The 25,130-nt window shown below is 36.3% G+C and overlaps 1 protein-coding gene across 2 annotated transcripts in view; it reads right to left on the minus strand.

Annotated features, from left to right (window-relative positions):
- Positions 1-1,512: 1,512 nt before the first annotated feature.
- The window catches only part of ndst2b (N-deacetylase/N-sulfotransferase (heparan glucosaminyl) 2b), a 63,082-nt gene continuing 39,464 nt past the window's right edge, over positions 1,513-25,130 (minus strand). For both annotated transcript variants that reach the window (XM_052570372.1, XM_052570373.1), the window contains exons 2-14: positions 15,815-17,210; positions 11,458-11,545; positions 11,215-11,369; positions 10,927-11,112; positions 9,570-9,698; positions 9,268-9,450; positions 8,697-8,793; positions 8,296-8,419; positions 7,198-7,372; positions 6,282-6,452; positions 4,862-4,971; positions 4,502-4,604; positions 1,513-3,387 (exon numbers count right to left, since the gene is read on the minus strand). In XM_052570372.1, coding sequence (XP_052426332.1) covers positions 3,262-3,387; positions 4,502-4,604; positions 4,862-4,971; positions 6,282-6,452; positions 7,198-7,372; positions 8,296-8,419; positions 8,697-8,793; positions 9,268-9,450; positions 9,570-9,698; positions 10,927-11,112; positions 11,215-11,369; positions 11,458-11,545; positions 15,815-16,849 — 2,682 coding nt within the window. In that variant the 5' untranslated portion in view covers positions 16,850-17,210 and the 3' untranslated portion in view covers positions 1,513-3,261. The remainder of the gene's footprint in view (positions 3,388-4,501; positions 4,605-4,861; positions 4,972-6,281; positions 6,453-7,197; positions 7,373-8,295; positions 8,420-8,696; positions 8,794-9,267; positions 9,451-9,569; positions 9,699-10,926; positions 11,113-11,214; positions 11,370-11,457; positions 11,546-15,814; positions 17,211-25,130) is intronic.

The following is a 25,130-nucleotide window of genomic DNA, read 5'->3' on the forward strand; positions in this document are numbered from 1 at the left end:
CCTCTGGACACATGCAAAAACATCGTTTTTTTTACTGGTCAATTTTGAGATTTGGGCCTGTTTGTCTTCAGTAACATATCTTCTTTCAGACTTGTGGTGAAAAAAAAGTCCAAAATACACATATAGGTCTTTATTTTTCTACACCTTTAGTCTATTTGCGTCTGTAGATTCCTAATAAATTCAGTTGGCGTTCTAAATCACCATGGTGCTCCGCGATTGCTGTTTTATAGGATCCACATATTTTACATGTTAAACTAAAGCTACCTTTTTGAACAAGTAGCTTTCTAACAAAGTATGGATATATGATATTTTTAAATCAATATGCTCAAGATTAATTAGCCTTGACATAAGTAGATTTTGTTTATTCGTCAATGCAAATTTACTGCAACTGCTGCTATGCAAATTGAATGGGACGTGGATAATAAACAAAAACATATTATGAAATTATATTAAATTTATAGTAGTTATATTAATTAATTAATTGTGTATTTATTTCTATGAATTATTAATGTTATTCTGATTATTATTATTTGTGAGTTGTACACTATTCATACATTGGATTATTTTATTTATTACAGTTTTTCTTTCACTTTTGTAAAGTGAAAAGTTAATACAATTTGTATTTGATTTTTTTTTTTTTTAAGAGCAGTGAATAACTGCTATTAAAATATAATAGGGTATCACTGTTTATTACTGATTTAAAAGGTTACTGAACTCTTGAAATGATTTGGATATACAGTTCAAACAACACAAGATTGGCCCCTCTGTATTAATCGTGGCCCCTCTTGTGCCCCCCAGTTGAAAAAATCCTAGAATCGCCCCTGCTTGCGGGTCTGTTGTGAGAGCGTTCATTGTTGTAGTGATGGGAAGTTCGGTTCTTTTCGGCGAACCGGTTCTTTCGGATAGTTCGATTCAATAAACCAGTTGCCCTCGATGTAATGGACGTCATTGGCGATGCTTGCCCGTCATTTAAGCCTTCTGTTTACCCGCGTTCATAACATTAGCACAGAATCAGTTCAGAATCATTAAAAGAATCAGTTTGGTTCAGACGCGCTGTGTCTGCTTCACGCTGAATCACACATGCGCAGTATCATCAGCTCCTCGGTTCTTGAATCGGACGCGTCCGACAGAAACTGTTCTCGGTTCAGTGTACGAATAAATGTCAAATATTAATTATTATTGCTCTGCGTAGTTTGAAGAGACATTTTTTAAATCTTCATCCCGGATATATATATATATATATATATAGTGGCAGTGCACACCATTTATTTTTCCTTCTCTCACGTCCTGCACACAGCGTACTGTCTGTGGTGTCTCCCAGTGGAACTGAGCGAGTCTTATTTAAGGGCTTTGTTTCCTGCATTCGAGCGGCTGGGCCCCAAAGCTCTCAAATGGAGGGCGGTTCTCTTGTTTCTGTGTGGAGATTAATCAAACTCTCTCTCTACGCTTCCTCTCAGCTGATAAAGTAGACTGCAGGAGCACAGATAAGATACTCACCCCTCTAGTTCACTACACTTTGAAGAAGAGACAAATTAGATGCCTGTCTCCATTCTGTGCCTTTATTTCCCAATATATGCGTGTACTTAAACTGAACACCAGACATGACTAGAGATCACATTAACTGTTGATTCATTTTTATGTACCTGTATCCAACTGTTGCTACACATACACAATGCACATTCACTCAATACAGTATAATGTAGTTGTCATTTTGGACATAAAAAAACAAAACAAAAAGAAAGGTTTTCCAGGTGCAATTTAGTTTGGCACGTATAAAAACATTTTTGCTTTGGTTCTGCACTGATATTAGACTGTTCCAAAACCTAGTTCTAGTTTCTTCTGGTATATTGCCTACAAAAGTATTATCGTGGAACACAGTGAATGATGCAAGTGATTTGGATTGATTAACATAAGTGTCAATTCCACACTAAAGATTCCAAAGGTATTGGAATCCACTATGATTCTTGAAGTTGCCTTTTCCATAAATGATGAATTTCAGTGCTGCTTTGGTGTTACAGTAAAACACAGTTCAATTAAAACCAGAATAATTATGATTCCTGCTTAAATGGCTATGATACCTTGAAATGTGTGCTAGGATTTGGAACAGTGCCATTGTCTGCAGAACACATACATTAGTGTTCAAAAGTCTGGAGTCAGTAAGCTTTAAGTTTTAGGAAATTAATACTTTTATTTAGCAAGAATTCATTAAATTAATCAAAAGTGATTTGTATTTCACATAAATGCTGTTCTTTTGGACATTTTTTAATCATTAAAGAATCCAGGAAAAAGTCATCAAGATTGGATGCATTGAAAATAAATGCTTCTTGAAAAACAAATGAGCATATTTGATCAAGTGACATTGTAGACTGGAGTAATGGCTGCTTGATTTCACAGAAATAACATAAAATATTTAATATACATTAATAAAAATAATAAATAGAAAAGAGTTGCAATTATATATCACAATATAATTTTTTTAAACTGTATTTTTTCTCAAATAAATGCAGCCTTGGTGAGCATATGAGGCTTCTTTCAAAAACATAAAAAATATACAAAAAAAATCTTACCTACCCCAAATTTTTGAACAATAATGTAAAAAAGTATAATTTTAATAAAGAAACATTTGCCCAGTTCATTAAATTAAATAAAAAAAATATTGTTAAAAGTAGCTACATATGAACCTCAAATCTTCTTGATAGCTTCTTGGGCTGTTTTTTGACGTCAAACAGAAATCACCTCAACAGCAACTTTTTGAGAAAGGCATCAAGATGGCATAAATTTATGAGACACATATTTAAATACTTCTCTGCTTAGCAGAGTTAAAGACTTTTGAGAATAAAATTTAAATAATCCTCTCATAGTCCCGTTCCTTTCATGGGTATTTCCACAGAATGCTCCTAGAGGTTCTGTGTGATTCCCTCTCTTCCCAGAAGACTGTATTTGCTTTTCAAAACAACCAGTTCACAGCTGATATCCAACCACTCTAGAAGTCTTTTTAAAGCTGTCCAATCAGGTCGCTTCCATTTCCACATCTCCATGAATGTCTACTACAAGTTTTCAAAATAAGGTTGAGGGCTTCTCCTGTGACTCTGAGGGCTTCATGCAGACTGACAGCGTGATCGGCCCGCTGTTTCATCAGAGCCTGTGCGGAGTTTGGTGGGCGAGGGGGGTCAGTCCTCTTTTGGCTCCTGCCGCACACGGGCCCTGAGGTCTCCTGTGTGGAGCAGGGTTCTGCCGTGGTTCTCCTTACACAGGTTCTGATCAGCTCCAGCTGGCGTTGTGCAGTTCATCTCTGAGCCAAATGGGCAGAGGCTGACCCAGACGTTTCAACATCCTGAGTAACTCCACGTTCTGCTCGCGGTAATACTCCGACAGGAACACCCTCGACTGGAGAGAGGAACAATTCAGTGGGAGTTACACATACATTCATGGAGGAAAAACTATGACATTCAAAATGATGAGAAAAATCAATAATGACATAAGTCAAAATTAGAAAAAAAAATTTTTGACAAAAAGTTATAATTATGTATAATTAGTCAAAATTATTACTTCTTTCTTTTGTCATCTCATAATTCTACAAAAGGTTGCAATTGTAAGATTTGAGACAAGTCAATTATTAAAGACAAAATTATAAAAATGACAGTTATTGTGAGACTAGTACAAAAAAATTATGATAAATTTGCCTTTTTATATCAAAATTATACATTTGTCAATTTTTTACTTTATAATTTTGATTTGTCAATCAACTAAAATCAAATCTCAATTTCAACTTTTTCTTAGAAGTTTGAAAATGTAATTTGTTCAAAATATGAGATTTTTTGTTTTGTTTACTTTTATATAATTTTATATCTCATGAACAAATGACATTGTAAAAATTCTGAGCAAAAGTTGAAATAGTGAGAAATTAAAAAAAAATTAAAATAAAACACTTGTCAGTTATACTTTTTATCTCAGAATTTTTAGTAATAATTGAAATCAAGTCAAATCCTGAGATAAAGTCAAAAAGAAGATTTTCATGTCATAATTGACTTTTGTCACAATTTACAAATATTGACTTTTTATTTAAGATTTACATTTACTCATGTGGCAGATATGGGCTTCTATACATACACAATGTACACAATGCACAACATACATTAAAATAACAAATGTAAATGGATTTTTTTTAGCATCTACACACTAGGCTGGACATAAAAGAAATCACAAGGGGGGAAAGGATGTGACCAAATACTGCAACACACTGATCAGCACTCGGTGACTGAAATTAAGTTGTATTTGAAATCTAATTTGCTCTATTCCCACTTGAATTCAACCGGACTCTCAAAAATAGATCTTATACATTCCGTTCCATCAGCTTTCTTGCAGCCAGTTATAGAGAGGAAAACAGAACTAAATAAACTCGACTGGCTAGAACTGAAACGCCATGTCTATTTTTGTTCAGTTACATTATATCCATCTTATCTTCATATCTGGAGCTCTGATGTAGAGAAGTGATCAGTACCTCCAGGCTCATTTCTGGATACTTCCTTCCTTTGCTCTTTCCCAGACAGCGAGTACGTCCTGCCTCCAGTTTCTGACACCAGAAACCTTTACTCTCGTCAAACCTTTAAATAGAGAGCAGGAACTAGTTCAATCTCTTATAATAAGACTTAAAAAAAAAAAAATTCAGAACATTTTGTATCTAATCTGATTAAATGCTTTAGTTTTTTAGAAAATCACATACAATTTTAAGGTCATATATTTGTAATTCAAATGTGATTAAATAGAATCCAGGATTAAAACTATCAGTCCTGTAGCAAATCTAGCTGTAGAAACTAAGTGCTCTGGAATCTGGGTGTGCAGTAAGAATCAAAGCTCATACGTCAGCGCTTGTGTGTAGTTATAGTACGGTGTGACTCCGAGGTACTTCTGAATGCCATCCATCAGCTGAGCAGGACTGGAGCGCAGCTGCACACCATCCACGATCAGCAGCTGTTCGCAGGATAAAACACACGTCACACACACTGATGCAGCTCAACACACCTGCTCAAGACTGTTATGGGTTGATTTTGAATGAGTGCAGGTTCACTTCCAGCACTCTGAAGACTTTAAGAAGCTCAAACTTTTGTGTGTGAATATTCTAGATTATCTCTCAAAATAATGCAAAGTTGTATAAACACATAGTTTACAGTAATAAAAAAAAACCCCAAAAAAAAAAACGGGGTCCTGGGGTCCACTAGGGGGCCTCAGCAAATTAACAAGGGGGCTTCAAGATTACTTAACTTGAAATATGACAAAACAAGCATCAAAACAAGCTAAAACTGATTAAAAAGCTAGACCTCGAAAAAGACCTGTAAAGAAATAGCAGCTCATTAATCTATATGCATTTATTTGTGCGTTTTGTAAATTTACACTACTTTTCAAAAGTTTGGGGTCACTATGTTTTTTTTAATACCTTTATTCAGCAAGTATACATTTAATTTATCTAAAGTGACAGCAAAGACATTTATAATCTTACAAAATATGTATATTTAAAAAAATGCTATTGTTTTTTTTTTTATAATAATAAATTATTTTTCTTTTCTTTTTGTCTTTAAGTATTACGTGTTTCCAAAAATATTAAGCAGCTCCACTGTTTCAAAATGTAGGATCAAATGACACTGATGAGTGAAATAATGGCTGCGTAAAAAAATGAGCTTTGCAATCACAGGTATAAATGTAATTTTTAAAACCATTATTTTAAATAGCAAAAGCATTGCAAAATAAAAAATTTTTACTGTATTTTTTATCAAACAAATGCATCCTCAATGAGCATCAGACTTATTGCAAAAACATAAAATAAATAAATAAATAAAAAACTCTTACCAAACCTGCTTTTGAACATAGCATGTATTCTTCAAGTTCTGCCAAATATTTTATCGGTAGAAACTGTGTAATAATTTTTTATATTGTAAAATTTTTTCATTAAAACATTACTTATTAATTTCACTAAGAGATAAACTAAGTGAAAAAAATAACAGCTTATGTGGGTGACATGCAGTGATAAAACCAGTATCCAGCAGAACCAGTCTTGTGTGTCATAGCTGATATTATATTGTCTATTTATTCATGTTTTGAACACTGATGACCAATCAGCATCCAGGACTGAAAGGAAGTTACATCATAGCCAGTAAAAGCTGCTGACAAAGATGAAGAGTTCTTTTAAGAGACAGATCTTTTGTGTGCACACCTATCTAGGTTAATAGTAGTGAAACAAGTTCCAGAAGTCGGCTGTAGGTGTGTGTGTGTGTGTGTTTCCACACCTGACTGGGCTGATAGTGGTGTAACCAGCGCTCCAGGTGGCTGCTGTAGGCTCCAGGCTGCAGGCAGCGGCGGTGCAGAGACTGCAGAGCTGCGGGGGATGATGGTCCTGCAGAGATCACCTCGTGAAACGTGTGGTTTAACGCCACAGGGTCCTGATGAGCCCTCTGATGCTGCAGAGAGTGACAGAAGCCAAATTAAACAGTTGTAGTTTTCATTGTATGCATTGCTATAGAGGAAGTCAATAATCCATGATCATGAGACAATCTCTTTGTCTCAACGGCAGTTGATTGGCTCATTCAGAATCCATGATGGTTTGAAATCTATTGTGTTTCCTAAGGCCCTGTTAACACTAGTGAACACTAGTACACTTTGTTTTAAAATGGCATTTTAAAATGAAAACAATCCTTGTCTACACTGGCATTTTCAATCTGTTTCAACTACACAACTGAAAACGATTGTCACATGACCATTCATGCAGGTACAACCATAGATATGTATAGGTAGATGGCCAGTTATTTAGATGGAGGATGCTTCTACGTGCTTTGGGCGGTCGAATGGGTAATCTACCAATACATATTTATGGGTATGAGCATGATGTTATTGTTTACATGGTTGTCAAGGATACGCAGAGCAAATGTGGGCAGCAATGCCATGTTTTCAAAAGTCTCCGTTTACACTGAAATGCAGAGTTTTCAAAAATCTCAAAGGTTTCAAGTAGTGTAAACAACAGGCGTTAGTGTAGCAAAAGTTATGTGTTTTAAAACGAAAATGCACTAAAGAGGGCCTAAGTTATTTTTTATTTTTTATTTCCAATAGAAATTAAAGTCAATTTGGCATCAGATGGTGTAGTTGCAACATCTACCAGCAGGGGTTAACAGATTCATGTGAACTAAGCAGCTAATAACACAAACGCACCTGGTACCAGGAATACGCGCGGTCAGCAGGGTTGATGAGTATAGAGATGATTTTGGCTCTTGGTAACAGGGCGGCTGCTCTCTTCGGGGCAACTTCAGTGTCAAAGTAGTTTGCGCTCTTCTCAAACAGGAAGTCTGTGCTTATGTTTGAGGGTACGGGGAAAAAATCCATGTACCTGATATAAAACAGACAGAATTAACTTAACACTTCTCATGCAAAAGGCAAATCCAATATCAATAAAAGATTAAGAGAGGAATTCACTAAGAATTATTTTGTTTATTTTAATGCATTGCATAAAACTTGCTGAATGAAATCCAATACTTGCTCAAGCATGTCACACTCACTCATAAAATCTTTCAATAAACATTGTAAGGTGAAGATTTTCACAGGTACACTATGAATCATTCTAAAAGACATTATTTTATGCCTAATACTGATTTCAAGGTTAGAATTATACCACTGACAGAGGAACATGCAAATATGACCCAGATGTTTTCTGCTAAATCTGTGGTTGTTTTACTATGCCCAAATAGCAACACAAAATTAACAATTTCGCAAAAAAAAAAATAGAAAGAAAGAAACCCCTTTTATTTATACACTTGTATTTATGTAAAGTTTTTTGACAGAATATTTGAACATATTACCACTCTTTTACACACTGCAAGTTTTTATTTTAATATTAAATCCACGTTTGACTGCTTGTATTACTTTGGTTTAATATACTACTTTCACGTGACTTTAAAAATCTTCATTCTTGCTTTGTGTGTGTGTGTGGAGGGGGGGGTCCATTAATGGCTCCTTCTGTCCTTCAATTAAAATGTACAGAAATTATTCAACTATTGTTCTGTCAATCATGCAGAACCGAAAATGAAATTACTTTTATCTCTTCTCATCCAGTGACATAAATTTAAGCATTAATAATTATCATGCAACAGACACAATATACTCAATAAAATAAAAAATGTATTCATTTAGCATGATCCAAAAATGTTGAAAAAATAAAACCTGTTTCAGTGTGATGTGAGCAAGGCTTTACAAAAATTGGTATTTGATTGGGAAACAAAGGAAATGAGATCTAGATGGGGTTTCCATGGTTACCAGTCAATGCCACGCTGGTAGTTTGGTCCGCTGAAGAACTGCACCTCCTCAAAGGTGACGGGGCTGGGGAAGCTGCTCGTAATGGCAGGATGAAGGGCAAGAAACGAGTGAAGCGCAGTGGTTCCTGCAAAAAGAGCATGACACCACTGCATCAAGCTGTTTTGATCAAATATTAATCACATTTCTAGGAAATATTCTGTGTTCTGTGACTTGCATGTGGAATGAAGTGTTCTAGATCATTAAACCTGGCTTATTATTAAACTGTATCCGTCTCTAATGGATTTAATGACTAACAAACAACACGGGCACACTCTTCTGTTACTGCAAACAGCCTCACATAAATACAGTATATAGTATGATCAAAACAGAAAGCATATAAACATATTCAGAGGTTTTGTTACCGGTCTTCTGAGGGCCAATCACTAGAAACTTGGGCAGTCTGTCACAGGTCTTCTCTTTGGACCAGATGTCTTTGTGTCTCTTGTCATGACACGGGTTCTGTTTATCAGACAGAGTATTTTAAGTATAATGCGAGCATAAATTAACACGAGACTAATATAAATCACTTGTCACAAGTTTTCCTGTGCATTACCTAAACTTGAAAACATGCATTTTAATTTTAACAGGGGATCCACAGATACTGTAAAAGAGTTTTTTTGGTAACCAATGAATGTGGGGATAAATATTTGTCAGTAAAATTCAAAATTAATTTAATACAAAACAAAGAAACCTTAGCTAAATGAAAGTTATTTTTTCAAAACATTTGTTGAGAATATTATTGAATATACATTTTTTTAATAAAAATACCTATTTTTAGAACAATTATAGTTGTAATGACATGCTAAATAATTCAGAATTACATTTTATTATAATATTTAATATGTTTTATTATTGGGGTAAATACGTATTATGTTTTTGGCAGTCTCTATGGGATTCACCCAGCCATAAGCATGTAAATGTAATTGCACGGACCTGCCACAAGGGGTCTCTCTCATCAGGGAAGATCTGGAAGTATTTGTGAGCGAGGCGGACGGGAGGCAGTGTCTGCAGGCGCAGGTGAGTCCAGCACTGCACAAACCTCACCAGTGACTCAAAGGTGTACAGGCCCAGCCGGTCGTTGCCATAGTTTGACAGGTGAGTCATGAATATACTAACCTACCCATGAGAGAGGACAGGGACAAGTAGGTAAAAAAAAAAACGTTTGTCATATTACACCATTATTTTAGGTGTTGGCTGTATCTGGGCTAGTGCGTCATTACAGGTGGGACACTAACCGGATTGAGCAGCACTGTAAGAAACAGCTCTCCTCCACGAATGCTCTTGTCCAGCTCCTGAGGGCCTCCTGGATAATCTTTGTAGAAGATGGTATGTGTGAAAAGCCCACAGGTTTGCCGGGGGAGAACCTGATACACAAAGCCAAACACAACTTAATATAACAGATATGAGAGCAAAACAGACATGAGAGCATAATCTTATATTCAGAATATTTCATGGAAAATTTAAAAGCCATTTTAGTTACTTTTCACTAAGACTTGATTTGTTCAAATTAGTTAATTCATTGGTATTGTGCACTAAAAATAAACAATTTTTACAATTTTACAATTTTTACAAAACTATTAATCTAGGTTGATTAATAAATGTATAAATATTACTCATTGTTACTTAATGTTCATTCATATTATTTGTTATCTTAAAATGCATCAGCAAAAAGTTTGGAATAATTAAGATATGTTTTTGAAATAATAGTTTTTTTTTAAAGAGAGATTAATACTTTTTTTCATGCAAGGATAAATTATTGAACTTTCTGTACGCCATAGAAATCCTGAAAAACAATAGCATGGTTTCCACAAAAATATTATCCAGCAAAAACTGTTCAATGAGGATAATAATAAAACCATTGTTAATAATTGAGCACCAATAATAATTAAGAAGCAAATCATCATATTAGAATGATTTCATCATGTGACAAAGCAGAAGTAATTCAGCTTTGCCATTATATGAATATATTTTAAGCACATAAAAAAATACATTAAAATAGAAAAGTTACTTTTAATTAAAATTATTCAAAATATTACAGTTTTTTTTAAACAAATAAATTCAGTCTTAGTGAACATTACTGTAGATGTCTTAAGAAAATCTGAATTTTTCCAAAATGTTAACCATTAACCTTTTTCAAGAAATCCTGTAAAAATGTATGATACTTAATGAATTAACTAATTTGGATGTAATAAAACCTTAATGTAAAGTGATACCGTTATTTTTAAAAAGATATTCCATGCAGGGAAAGATACCAAACATATTTGCTCTGAATTAAGGTGTGTCAGCATAGCCAAAAGGCAGATCTGTTACAGTTTATAACTGACACATTAATACCACCCATTGTTGACAGCGTGCTGCATGCATTAGCTGTTAGACAGCAATCATTACACGTCTTAAAATGAATCTCCTTTAAAAGCACCTCTGCTGAGCCACATGAAGTCACATGGATGTCTTTAGCATTTTGCACCATAAACACAGCATGAAGTTAAAATAGCATGCATCCAGTGTTCTGCTAGACACTAGAATGCACCCAAACATCTTATGTAAATGCCCCATGAGACACATGGTTTATTGGAGGTACTGTAGTTGCACCTGTATGCCGTTGTGTATGAAGCCTCTGCGGTAGCGAGCAGGCCTGAGATGAGGATACTCTTCTGTGCTGGTCACCTTGATGCCCCAAACGCTCTTCCAGGCCTCGTAAAGCTGACTGTGCACAGGGTACACACCTGAGTGATGGGGGGCTACAGCGTAACCCATGTCTGTGGGGATCCCATGCTCCTGAAAGAGACATTACAGCCATGGAAAACCCATTCAAAATCATGTTTCAGGATCGAGAATTGAACAGCATATTATTTGGCATGTATCAGGGCAGAGTCTGACCTGTGCAAACTGTCTATTAAGTCTCATCTGTTCTGCGAGTACGCTGACGTTGTGGAAGAGATGAGGCTGCATGTGACTCCACATATGCGGGAACCACCAGAACTCCTGGCGGTGTCGAAGCAGGGTGTCATCACCCTCATCTTCCTCATCTGTACCTGAAGAACAAGACCAGAAGGAGATGATAAAGGAGCGTGTGGAGGCGGAGATGGTTTTATCTCTATATCGCACACAACTTCATCATACCTGTATGAAAGAACTTGCCAGAGAATCCCAGGTTGAAGGTGAAATTAGGTACCAGAGAACGGAGTTTATTTTGTGTGTGAAGCAGCGCCTAGAGAGGACGGAGATAAAACATACAGAATCTAAATAACATGGATGCTGACTGATGAGCATCTTTATTCCAGGGTATATGAAGCCACTGTAGGTTACAGCTAAATGTGGGTGGAATTAATGTTATATCACAATATGAGTCACATTGATATCTTGCAGAACAGTTAGCCTTTTTGATGCAAGTTAACAGAAAATTGTAGATAAAGTGAGTAGCCATGTGTTAAAACCTATTTTGGATAAACATTAATCTCTGACTAGATAAGTCCCTTTCAAAGCTGTGCCTGCACGTCACTTCATTTCTGTATTAATATGGCAGATGCAACTTAAACAACAGTACACAGCAAAACTTTATATTCAGGTTCTTCCTCATCCAGACGTGGACACATTTTGCCCTCTATTTATGCATTATTCAGTGTTTTGTTTTCCCAGGTGTAAAAAATAAAGTGGTTCTCATAGCCACACAAATATATCTAGTATTGTATAAAAGTTTCAGGTTGACATTTCTTCCATCACAATGGTTTGGGCTTATATCAAGTATATTATACAGATGCAGGTTGGAGAAGAGGTAGATAAAAGAGGTCAGATCTTGCAGAGACAAGATAGGCAAGGAAGATAAAAGGTGAAAAGAAATAATAAGGATAGAACAAAAGATGAAAAATCATAGCTCTTACCAGGGGCAAAGGAAAAAGCAAGGGAAAGAGAGAGAAATTTGAAACCCAAAACCTCAGGCATGACATTGCTTTTGGTGTGGTGGGCCACACAGGACCCCCATGAGAACTTATCTGCTCAAATTAATAAAGTAAGTCAGTCTAATTAGCCCCATGCTAGCCTTCAGCGAGAGCCTTCTTCCACTCTCAGGAGATGGGAGAGAGGGATGGTGAAAGAAGAACACCATGATCCACTGCATTAAAAAAACAAGCTCTCCCTCTCGCACAATAATCACGGCTCTCTACAAACAACGGCAGAGAGAGAATACATCTCCCCGATCCATATTAAGTGTGCTAATTCATTAGCTTCAGTTCAGTCATGGAGGAGCTCTGGGAGTGTGACCGCAGTCAGACTGAACCTCTGAGAATAAAGAGCTCGGATTATTCAAACAGAAGATACCTTTGATGAAAGACAAACTGGGTCAGGTCTGACTGATATCTGATTCGCTAGCAAACCCACAAACTGATGATTTCATATCAAACAAACAAGATTTGTTTTTGGACATTTTCTCATAAAAATGTAAATGGTTGCTGCGGAGACATTTAATGTGGTTTTGCCTGTTGCTAGGGTGATCTAGGCAGTTGCTAGGTGGTTGCACACATTAACTCAAGTCATAACAGCCACCCACAAGTCTCCATGATATTCCAGTCACTTGAAATGACTGAACTCTTTGGTTCAATGTAAGTCATAGGTTTTTCATCAGCTAATATGAGGGAACAAATCAAAATCTTAAAGGGATAGTTCACCCAGAAATGAAAATTCTGTCATCATTTACTCACCCTCAAGTTATTCCAAACCTGTATGAGTTTTTTTTTTTTCTGTTGAACACAAAAGAAGATATTTTGAAGAATATGGGTAACCAAACAGTTGATGGTCCTCATTGACTTGCATCATATGGAAGGAAATACTGTGAAAGTCAATGGGGACCATCAACTTAAAAAATATATAGATATCTTTTGTGTTTAACAGAAGAAATAAACTTGTGTTCAAACAATTCGAGGTGACAGGATTTTCATTTTTGGGTGAACTGTCCCTTCAAGTCTGCTTTAGTGATCGACCGATGTATCTGTTTACCGATATTTTTCCCGATATTTAAGCATTTTTCCATAATCGGGTATCGGTTTTGTAAAATCGGATTCGCCGATTTACGGCGCCATCTTGTGGCCGTTTTGAGATTTCCGCCATTGCAGCCCGGGTGTCTGAGGAGATCAGTCAACAACAACTCAGTGCACAGGTAAAGTATATGTTCTACTTGGTTTGCTTTAATCAACTTCGTTTAACATAACAGACATGCACAAATGAAATCTGAGACATAAATTCCTGATATAGTTAATTTATGCAGCTTGTTTCTAAACAATTGAGACGAACTCATTGAGTCACATAGTGTAATTCGTCATGTCCTGCCCAAATAAAGACGTATCTTTACATGAATTAAATAAAACAGACATGAATGAGTGCATGTTGAAAATAAAAGCGCTGAATTTAATTCTCTATCGGTTGTATTTGCTCACCATAGAAGAGAAAGTTTGTTCATTTTGCTTAGCTGACGGATGATCTGGAGGCTTAAGTACGGCCACTGAAAGAAACTTTTGACAAGATTATCTTGTTTAAACACCCTAGATTATATTATAATTTACTACATAACAATTATTTCGCTAATACACATATAATAGCCTACCGCTTTGTGGAATGTAATTATTTATTATCTCCATGCGCGATCGCGGTTGATTAAGTTATAGTCAAACAGCACTTTGTCAGTTGGCATTTCATGATTTAACGTTAGATTAAATTTAGATCATAAAATGCCAACTGACAAGTGCTGTTTAACTTTATATAGTCTCGGGAAAAAAAGTTCGTTCATATTGCTCAGCACCTGGGTTGATGATCAGGAAGCCTCAAGCAATGCCACTGAATGAAACTTCTGACAAGATTATCTTGTTTAAACACCCTAGATTATATTATCATTTACTACATAACAATTATTTCGCTAATACACATAAATATTCCGCTTTGTGGAAATTAATTATTTATTATTTCCATGCGCGATCGCAGTTGATTAAATCATAGTCAAACAGCACTTCGTCAGTTGGCATTTCATGATCTAACGCTAGATTGAATCTAGATCATAAAATGCCAACTGACAAGTGCTGTTTAACTTTATATAGTCTCAGGAAAAAAAGTTCGTTCATATTGCTCAGCACCTGACTGGGTTGATGATCAGGAAGCCTCAAGCACGGCCACTGCATGACATTTTTTGACAAGATTATCTTGTTTATACCCCCTAAATTATAGAATCATTTGATTTACTACATAACCATTATTTAGTTAATACAAATCTAAATAAATGCAGCTCTGTGGAAATTATGTATTATCTCCACACGCGATCGCGGTTGAGTAGCCCAATTTATAGTTTTGTGTAAATGCATAGATAAGTTACAGCACTTTGTCAGAAAGCATTTCATGATCTAGACCGACAAAACATAATAATTAATAACACTAGTTGGAATCAGTGATTGATAGGAGGATGGGCAAGCCACTTGAATGGTGGAAACAAAATGAGAAAAGGTTCCCCTTTCTTGCTCGTCTGTCAAGAAAGTTCCTTTGCCCCCCACCGTCTTCGGTGCCCAGTGAACAAGCTTTCAGTGAAGTGGGAGCCATTTATGAAAACAAAGGAAGCAGGCTTACAGGGCAGAATGCTGAAAGACTCTGTTTTCTACACTAAAACCTAGTTCTGCTTAACTGGGAGTATTAAGTTACACTACTAAATAGCTATGCACTCCTAAATAGCCCTCCCGCCCCCACCAATATGTTATAAATCATTTTTGTGCTTTATTTGTTTACCTGTTTTTATTTTTTTTTACCTAATCAAAGCTTTTATTTTAAAACAAAGACACTTAGTAACAGTGCACTTTAATATTTGGGACTCAGACCCCTCTATTTATTTGTGTATAAATATTTTTTTTTGTATGCAAGGAGGGAGTGATTGTTACAAAAAAAATGGTTTGTTCAGCTGTGTTGTAATAATTGTCAGAAGCAGAAGTATAACAGTAAATAAATATTGGTTCTGCATATCGGTTATCGGGTACATAAAAATGCAAATAATCGGTATCGGTATCGGTTATAATAAATCAATATCGGTCGATCACTAGTCTGCTTGTTTAAAAGTAACAGCACACCTCAACAAGGTGTTTTGAACATTATAGTTTAACGTTTATATTTATGTCATAAATATTAGTACTGTAATTTTATCTTAAGATAAAATTTTATTTTACAGTAAAATATTAGTAAATTTTCATACTGTATTTTTTTATAGTCGTGTTCAGTATATAAAATCAGAAACATTTGGGCCAAAAACCTGAAGCTTAAAAAAAATAGCATTTCACCAAACAAATGTTATTTTTTTTATAATCAAAAATCAAATCATACAGCCTTGTCACTTAATATGACTAACATTTTCAGCGATTGTACTTTTGGCAAGCATTCAATGTCTTACACCTGGAAATGTCAGAATAAATTGAATCACACTTGGCGAGCATATCCAATAACATTAAAAGGCTCATACCTCAACATCTGCCACTTTCATCCGTGTCCCCTCCTTCCCAACAAAGATGTCATCCACATCCACAAGCAAAAATCTGTCCAACGAGAGGCTGAGCCTTCTGCCAGTTAAATAGCCCACAGCATCCACGAACAGCAGCTTGTGCAGCCAAAAAGACAAGCTACCTCCAAAGAACACTCGCTGGATCCCATCGTGAAGACCTAGGTCCTGCATAACCGTAGCCAGCAGTGCTCTCTGTTGGTTTGCGTGTGCTGGGAGCTGTTTGGGTTCTGCTGGTCTAGGGCTAGCTAACAGCACAGGCTCATAAGTACTGTGGTTGGACAGGAAAGTGGTCCAGTTGTCTGCAGGTAAAGGGCCAGGTTCCAGCTCATTAGGTTTGGTGATGTAGAGCAGGGGTGCAGCAGGGTTGACTTTGTAATCCCAAAGTGGCAGGTTTGAACGCAAGAAGAGAGGGAAGCCTCTAAGCTGAGCGCTGGATGGGGAGTTTTCATTTGCCCGATAGAAGCCAATGATTCCCACTCCATAGTCTTGGCAGTATTTATCCAGTAACTGGCGGTTCCATGAGTCTAAGTTGACGTACTTGAGCAGATTCTCATAGACGATGAGGGTGTATCGGCCACGACCTCGCCAAGCCAAAGGAGGCATGTCCCCCTTCCCCGGTGCAATTTCAGTGCGGTAATGAAAGCGGCTTGATTCTAAAATGGCTACAATCTCTTGTCCAAGTTGGGAGTAGATGCTTTCCACAAAGAGTAACACCACAGGCTCCATCCGAGAGGTGTCTGCTGTCCTCGCCGAGTGTCGCCGTCGGCTTACCTGTGATGGCAGGAACAGTGGAGTCCTTTGTCCGCCACCTACTACAGATGTAGCTACACAGTCCCCCAGTGGTAATGGCACAGGGGCCTCCTTGATCTTGGGTCCAGCACTGACATGATAAGCCAAGTAGGCCATGGAGAGTAGACAGAAGAGGATGAGTGCAAAGATCAGGCGGTGGAGACCCTGGTGCCTGACCACTCTTGCCAACTTCCTCACTCCAGCCATAGCTGTCTTGGCCAAGTGGGTGGCAGGAACAGAGAGAGGGTGGCACCTCACTCTGGTAGGGAGGTAGAAGACAGAAGCAAGCAGGGATTAAACTGAAATCAAGTTTTCCTGCCAGGAAACGACTATTGACTCTAGGTCACCATGGCCCGCATAGCCTGCGACGGAATCGCCGCTCCGGTGTCTCTCTTTTTGTATGGTACTGCTCTCGTCCATATATCAACCCTATGCGTAAGTAGCTGAAGGCATCATGTTTGTTCTATAGGTTGTTGATGCTTTGTCTTAAATCCTTATGTCGCTTCATGTATCTGCTTGAACAATCAAGGCATGAAAGAAACTTTTCTAGCAGAACCTCCTGTCCATCCTGAAAGAGAAATGAGGATTGGGAAAAAAATAAAAATTACTAAGTTAGAATGATCAGAACTAGATTTTGAGCCAGATTTTGGGTAGTCCACATTTCACAATAACCATGTAGTGTATGATGAGTACAGATTCAGAGTTATATCTTCAGATTATGATTCTATGGTTTTCAAATATGTTTGTAACTTTAAGATGATTGTGTTTAGATTAGAACACATTTTCATTTGCCATGCATCTTCTAGTAACAAGGAACATGTATCTTTGTGATCACTACCTGCATTTTCACAGCCATTTAGAATATGATACCCTTAGAATTTGACAGCCGATGCCGATATCTTGAAAAGCAGAGGGGCTGATAGTCAATATAAAGCCGATAATAACAAAAATGACGACTTTATTCAGCATTGTTTTTCTCATCTGGTTTTGTTGTGAGTGCGTTCACGACGCTGCTGACGTAAGACATTGCCGTCGTGTATTTTGGTGCACCCAATATCAAAGATAACACGTCAGCAGCGTCGTATTTCAACAGTCACTGCAGTCGCACTCAAAACAGACCCGGAAGAGAAGACAACGCTGAATAAAGTCTTAATTTTTGTTATTTTTGGACCAAAATGTATTTTCAATGCTTCAACAAATTCTAACTGAGAGCTCTCGGACTAAATCTAAAATATCTTAAACTGTGTTCCGAAGATGAACGGAGGTCTTACAGGTTTGGAACGATATGAGGGTGAGTCATCAATGACATAATTTTCATTTTTTGATGAACTAACCCTTTAATGATATTAAGATGACAAATTTTTACAACATCTAGACTCGTTGACAGACATGAGGACAGCATATAAAGATAATCCACCCAGTACATAAACACTTACATAAAGAGTCACAAAATAAATGTGGGAACTTCAAATTTCAGAGTCTTGTTGCTATCTGAGCTGTACCATGCACTCTCCTAACCTCTGAAACTCCAGGTCGAAATTCCAGCCTCTCCCCATCCCAGGGGCCAACATAGAAAAGAAGGGACCACACAGTATCTCCACAGAGAGAGTAATGTAGACAAGCCATCTGTTGATTTTTCCATTAGACGACACGCACACTCATACTCACAAAAACACACCCCTGCCCCATTAATACTCAATGTATCCATCAACAAATCTCCCTTACCGTCTACATGAGACCTTTTCCCAGGGATCCCAAAATAACTCCACCCCATGCCATCCCTTAGTCATGCACCCTTGATATAGGCTTTCAGGTGTAACTGGAAATGTGTGAGTTCTAGTGTATACTGTATGTATTCAAAGGAAGAGGGCATCACGTATGAAATTTTATTAGGGAACATAGTCTGTTTACCATAAGTTAAGTCGTGTCCTCAATATCATTTGGTCAATCCAAATTGCACCTGTAGAGAAACCTGATACCATGAGAAATGGGAGTTATAGCTAAGTAGGCCAAGCGATAACCCAAACAAGTCGCTCTGCCAGTGGCATTATCACCTTTAATGCTGCATGATTAACCTTTGCTAGAATTACCTACATTCAAATGAGCAAAAAACACATGAAATGTGAATTTAGGGCGCCTGTATTCAAGAGGCACAAAGGTCATTAAGTTTGAGACTGCATTGAGCTTCCATTAAGTAATAGCTTAACATTTTCTCAATGCCTTTATCAGTTAAAAAGTGCAGAACAAGCTTTCAATGTGAAGCTGTTTCTGCACCAGAGATCCAGTTTCAATGATTAATCTCAGAATGGCTGAGCATGAAGAATTTCAGAGATAAAACATAAGCTGACTTAGCAGTTTTATATTGCATTATAGCATGTAAATGGATCTTTCCAGTTGCCAAGAACAACTTTGATACAGAGCATGACGGCAATAAAATGCACCACAATGCTGATGCCTTATCTGAGGATGTTTCTTTACTACATAAGTAAGCTTTTGTTGCACACAGTCTAGTCAAAGAGGCTTTTGGAGATGATCTGAATGGAAGCAGTGCAGCCTGTGACCACAGCGTGGAGCGAGAGCTTTGTAGTACAGCTCTATAGAGTCTAACGCATAAGGGCAGAATCAGTTCAGCCCGAGGGGTGCCTGAGGGCCGCCAGCGTCACAAAACGTATAAGGAGATGACATTCTGCAAGAATCCTTAGCGCACTCTCTTCCCACAGCACTCGGAAACACTTTGAATGATTCGGCACACATATTCCATTTGACTTGAGTGTTGACTTACGGTTTCTTTCTTTCCTCTATGAAATCACTACCCTGGCCAACAGGGTTTCTGCTCTGCCAGTGTGTCTGGCCAACAGGAGAACAGCTCTATGGGACAGTTCTTTATGACTGCTGGAAACCAATGACTCTGCGGAATGTCTTACTGGCTTTATATAAAGACAAAGTGTCACATGCCCGCTGGCTGATACTCGATCCCCAGGTAACATAAGGACAATGAATTCAGCAGGAGCCACTAGAGCTGTGATTCATACAATTGCAGCGGACTCTGAATTTGTTTTTAATAAAATTACACACAAAATACTCTTATGTAATAAAATTTAGCTAATCGAAATTTGCTATATATACATATATACACATATATATACACATATATATATATACACACATATACATACATATACATATACATACATACATATATATATATATATAAACACACACATACATATATACATATATATATACATATACATATATATATATATATATATATATATATATATATATATATATATATATATATAAACAATTAAATATTACTTTTAATCTACAATGTTTATTCTTTGTTCATTTTTATTTCACATCTATCTTTTATTTATATATTTATTCAATTAACTAGTGCTATGCCTCCCCTAAAACCATTGTAAATATATTATGCATAATCTTTTAAAATAAAAAAATATCGATAGTTATGTAAAAAAAAGAAAGAAAAAAAAAGTATATTGTGACTATTTTTTATTATTATCAATGTACACTATTACAACTACATGCAGGATTTTTTATTCTGTGTTTTCCATTGTTTTTCATACCACAGTGATTTAGAAAAATGGGTCTCACATTTCATTTGAGAAAAAAAAAAAATGGGTATGACGGACAAGAGCAGGGGAAAAAAAAAAGAGCAGATGGCAAATGTAACAGAACAAGGATGAAGTTTAATCTTCCATCTCTCTATCTTCTAAAAAGCAGAGATAACTGCTCTCATTAACTACTGATAAATATTTAACAGTGGAATATTAGAGTTAAATAAGTCTCCATTAGTTAGGTTATTCATCACACGACTTCCAAAAGTGTGAGAAAGGAAATGATTTAGTAAGAGATAATGTGTTATTGTTAAAGTGAGGAAGTAAAATTCGGTAATCTACAGTAAGATAACTGTTGTGAGGTGTTTATGAGAAACAGCTGTATGCATTCACAGATAAGGTCACAGTAGATAAATGTGCTCACCAGATGAAATGAGAGTGTAACAGTGCATGAAAGAAACAGACGTGGGTAAATAGAGTAAAATGTTACTGAAGTACATTTTTTTTTCTTTTTGAATATCCGGTTTCAAGCAGAAGTATAGGTTGCGAATGCCGTTTGATGTTGACATTAACCTGGCTTTGCAGGAGTCGACCAGGCTCAGTCAGATTTTCTTCACTCACACAGTAATCTGACCACCATGTAAAAAATCATCTGCCAGCACCTCAAGAGCCGATATTTACCAATCCCCTGTCAAGAGAGGCTTTTCATCTGGGCCCAAGCTAATGCTGCCTCATACCGGCAATTCATACACACTCTCAACATGATGAAGGGCTTCTTTTGGAAATGATGAGCTGCAGAGAGCTGAGAGAAGGTGAAAATAATTGATAGTGAAAGAGTGGAAGTAAGAGGAGGGATGTAGAAGAGACTGTTCATGTTTAGGTTTTTCAGGAAAGGGCATGTGTCAGCATGTCCACAGAGGGAATATCAAAGCTGATAAGTACATCCTGTATTTGCAGTTGTACCACTTTTAACACAACATCTGAATGGAGCTCTGTTGCCCTGAGGTTATTTATCAGGCTCTTAAAGACATCCTGAAATAAAACCTAACTCTGACATCTGAAAAATACAAGCATAACGACCTCAGTTACTTGATTTAACAATGGCAGTTTTGAGATGTGAATTTTTAATAAGAAGTTAGGGGATACCAATACTGAAATTTCTCAGTTTCTGATACCAATTTTAATACCACAGCAAAAACTTTTATTTTTTTATTTTTTTTATTTTTTTTTTTATGAATGCTATAAATAAAAGTATATGAAATTATGTTTTTAATGGGTTATGAAAAGGAGCCTAGTCCTGCTCTGTGAATTAATAAATAAAGAATTATCTTGAATTATTATTTTTTTCTCTATTTAGAAAGAATGCATTACATTGAATGAAATAGACATTAAAAGACATTTATAAAGATTTACATATAGATATCTATGGTATCGTCTGAAGAATCTTTTGAAGCACCTTTAACATTTTCCCAATAATAATAAGAAATGTTTCTTAAGCAGCAAATCAGCATGTTGACACTGAAGACTGGATTTTGGAGCTTTGCATCACAGGAATAAATTGCATTTTAACATAAAAGAAATGTCAAATAGAAAACAGTTCATAATATTTCACAATATTAAATTTTACTGTATTTTTAAACAAATAAACACAGCATTGTTGAGCAAAGAAAAACAACTTGGCTACATACTTTAGACATTAACGCATGCATTTATTAGACCATCTTTCTTCCTGGAAATTACCAAACAGCTATATGTGTCACATCTGGTTTGACTGCATATTCAAAACCGGACTGACTTGACTGCTGTACTTGAGTGCCAAATGCACCTTGTTTATCATACCATGGTATCCTTATTTAATATAAACCAAAGTGAGTATATCTAGACATCCTTAATGGACCCAATCACATGGCACACCACGCTCAGGAAGACTTCAGTTTCCACATGGCCAGATACCCGTATACGACTCAACCTGTCTAACTGTGCAGGCAACAGAACACCATTTCATATTTGTGCGAGACATTGCATCCAAATCGATACTAGCTCAGGCATGATGGAGGGCATCTTCCCCAGGGTCTTTCAGTAGCTGCCTGTGCCAGAACAAGCCTGCGGTGGAGACGTAGCCACAAGGTCACAAATATTTCAGTGGAACCTACAGGAGTCAATGCCCGCAACCATTCACCCCACCCACGTCTACCTCCCCGTCCCAATACAGCTGTCAGTCAAATAAAAGATGACCAGAGTAGCATACACACCCTTAACGGCTGTCAAATCCATTTTGGAGAACACTCCCTCAAACAGACAGAAAAACACAAACAGCTATTAGAGCTGTCAGCCCCCATTCACAGACTGAGCAACTGACAGCATCTCTCCCCTCCTCTCAACAGTCCCTCATAAACACATTACTGCAGACAAACAAAAGACAAGAGTAGCAGGTAATCATTCTATCAGAAGAATATAAATCAAGCTCAGTGCAGCATTAAGAACTAAAATCAATTTCAATCTTCTTGCTTTTAGCTTCCCTTCCTCCTTTACAAAATCTCCATGGTGATGGATCAATCACTCCGCCCCTCCTCTGCGCCCTTCATCTCTGGCATATTGTATTAAGAGTTGGATTTCTCTGAGGTTGAACGAACGCTAAAGGGCCTCTCAGCGGTTCGGATCGGGACAGATGAAGAACTATAATCCTTTTATAGTCTGAGTTGGGATATTCTATTAGTTAGAATAGCTTGACTTTTCTGATTTATAGCGCAACATGGCCAGCTCACAGCCAGGGGGAGTTGATAGAAATCAGCAGTCATTCAATTCAAGCCATTGACCCTGTATAATCAGGTTTAATGATTTAGAGAAAGTGAGAGGGGGGGGGAGAAAGAAGAGGGAAAAATAATGTGAAAAAAATGAAAAGTTCCAATGCTCCAAAAATGATACCCAAGTATACATTTTAGTAGGTGGCCATTTAATAATGAATTTTAGAATTATTTAAATATTTTTTATAAATATTCTGATTTCTAATTTAAATAATTTCTTCTATTTATTTATTTGCACAAAAAATATATTTTGTTGTTACTATTGTTTTTTCTAATTGTATTATTTTACAAAATTGTAAAAAAGAAATAATTACTATTGGTTTTGATTATTTTTAAATACTTTTAATTATTTCAGTTTAAACGTTTAAGTTCACATTTTACATTTAATTACAAATTAAACTATAAATTATTATATTTCATGTTATATTAATTTCTTATTTAAATTAACAAAATTAACAAAAATTATTGTAATAGTTTTAGTTTTAAGTATATCAACACTGGTAGACAGCATAATTATGATATTTTCTAAGATACCTTCTTCTGGCAAAAATACAGTATGGCATAAATCCATCACAAAAAAAGCCAATCCAGATTCCATTATAATTGTAAAATATCTTATTCAGCATCACTAACAGTAGTTTAAAATTATTAAATTGCTATTTCAGACAAAAAAAAGTCTATGTATTATATGTATTTTGTGCTTATAGAATCACTAGACAGCATAAGCAGAATATGCATGCTACATTGAAAAAATGGCTGATTGTGATTGCTAACTTAAAAACAAACTTTAAGGGTTGGATAAATCTTGCATGCTCTTCACTAAAGTGGCGTTATTTGAGATGTGAGAGACTTGAGAGAGTCGAGAGAGTTTTAAATCAGCCAGTTATATCAGGTTGCATGATGCTGCCGATGTACAGCAGGGACCAGGAGACAGCTCAAGATTCTGGAACGGAGAAAAGACAGATAACAAGGGGAAAATAAATCACATTTAACATGATTCTGGAGTAGAACAAGATTAGCAGCTCTGTATGTGCATGTACTGTATGTCTGAGATTAGATGACATCTCTAACTGCGTGAAAAAGTCCCATGCTGATTACCAGTGTGATGATCAAATATGTAATATTAAACTTGCGATGCATGACGTTTGTCATAAATAACAACCTTAATGAAGGTTTCAAATAGGATATTTTTACATTTAAAGGGAGAAAATGAATTGATAAAAAAAATGGGGGAAAAAAGGATTCTCAACAGAGATCGACATAATGTTTTGTTTTTTTGTCTTAAATGATGCCAGGCCAAGTATTTTTGGATGAATTTTTGAATGACGAATTTATGAATGTCACATAACAAGAGCAAATGCTAATACAAAAATTATTTTCTGTGGTCAAATGCCACGAACACTGTGCTGAAGGACAAAAGAAGCTGGCCAAACTTGCTGAAAAAAAAAAAGGAAATTAAAGTACACAGTTCATAAATCCTCTATGGCAACAGTCATATTAAAAAAGATAAAGCACAGATGGGCCGCTTGTAAATTTGAATTGTAAATCAAAGATTTACAGCTACTTGTAAATCTCTTCAGAGAAGGGTACGAATTATGAGGGGGATTAATGTTTGATCCCCTTAATTAAGGCTTTAACACCCTCCCCCAAAAAGGGAGTCAAAACAGAAGGTATGAAGGAACCTTAAACATAAATATTCTTTTATTTTGTATGTGATCATGGAAACAGAAAGAGTTAGTGTTTTAGTCCTCGTATAGCTATGCATATTCTGACTCTTTTGAGACAATCGACCAAAAATGTTGATGGCTCATTCCACACTACACTAATTTTTCGGCCAATTTTTCACAAAAGTTAGTAGAAGGATTAAATGAGACACTTTTCTTACATTTAATATGCCAGCTGTGTATATAGCAATTCACTTTTGGCAATTTAATTTATTGCAGTCACCAAAATAGAATGACTCTTTTTTGGGGGTTTTTTGTACTAGAGCTGCTAAAAGACAGCTTGGGTAGGCTCTTAAAAACAGTCAACATCCCTTAAAGTCCGTTTAATTCATAGTTCATACACTACTTCAGTTGTATTCATCACAACAATGGAAACATC

This window comes from Carassius gibelio, chromosome B12, assembly GCF_023724105.1.
Source record: "Carassius gibelio isolate Cgi1373 ecotype wild population from Czech Republic chromosome B12, carGib1.2-hapl.c, whole genome shotgun sequence".
Classification (NCBI taxonomy): Eukaryota; Metazoa; Chordata; class Actinopteri; order Cypriniformes; family Cyprinidae; genus Carassius; species Carassius gibelio.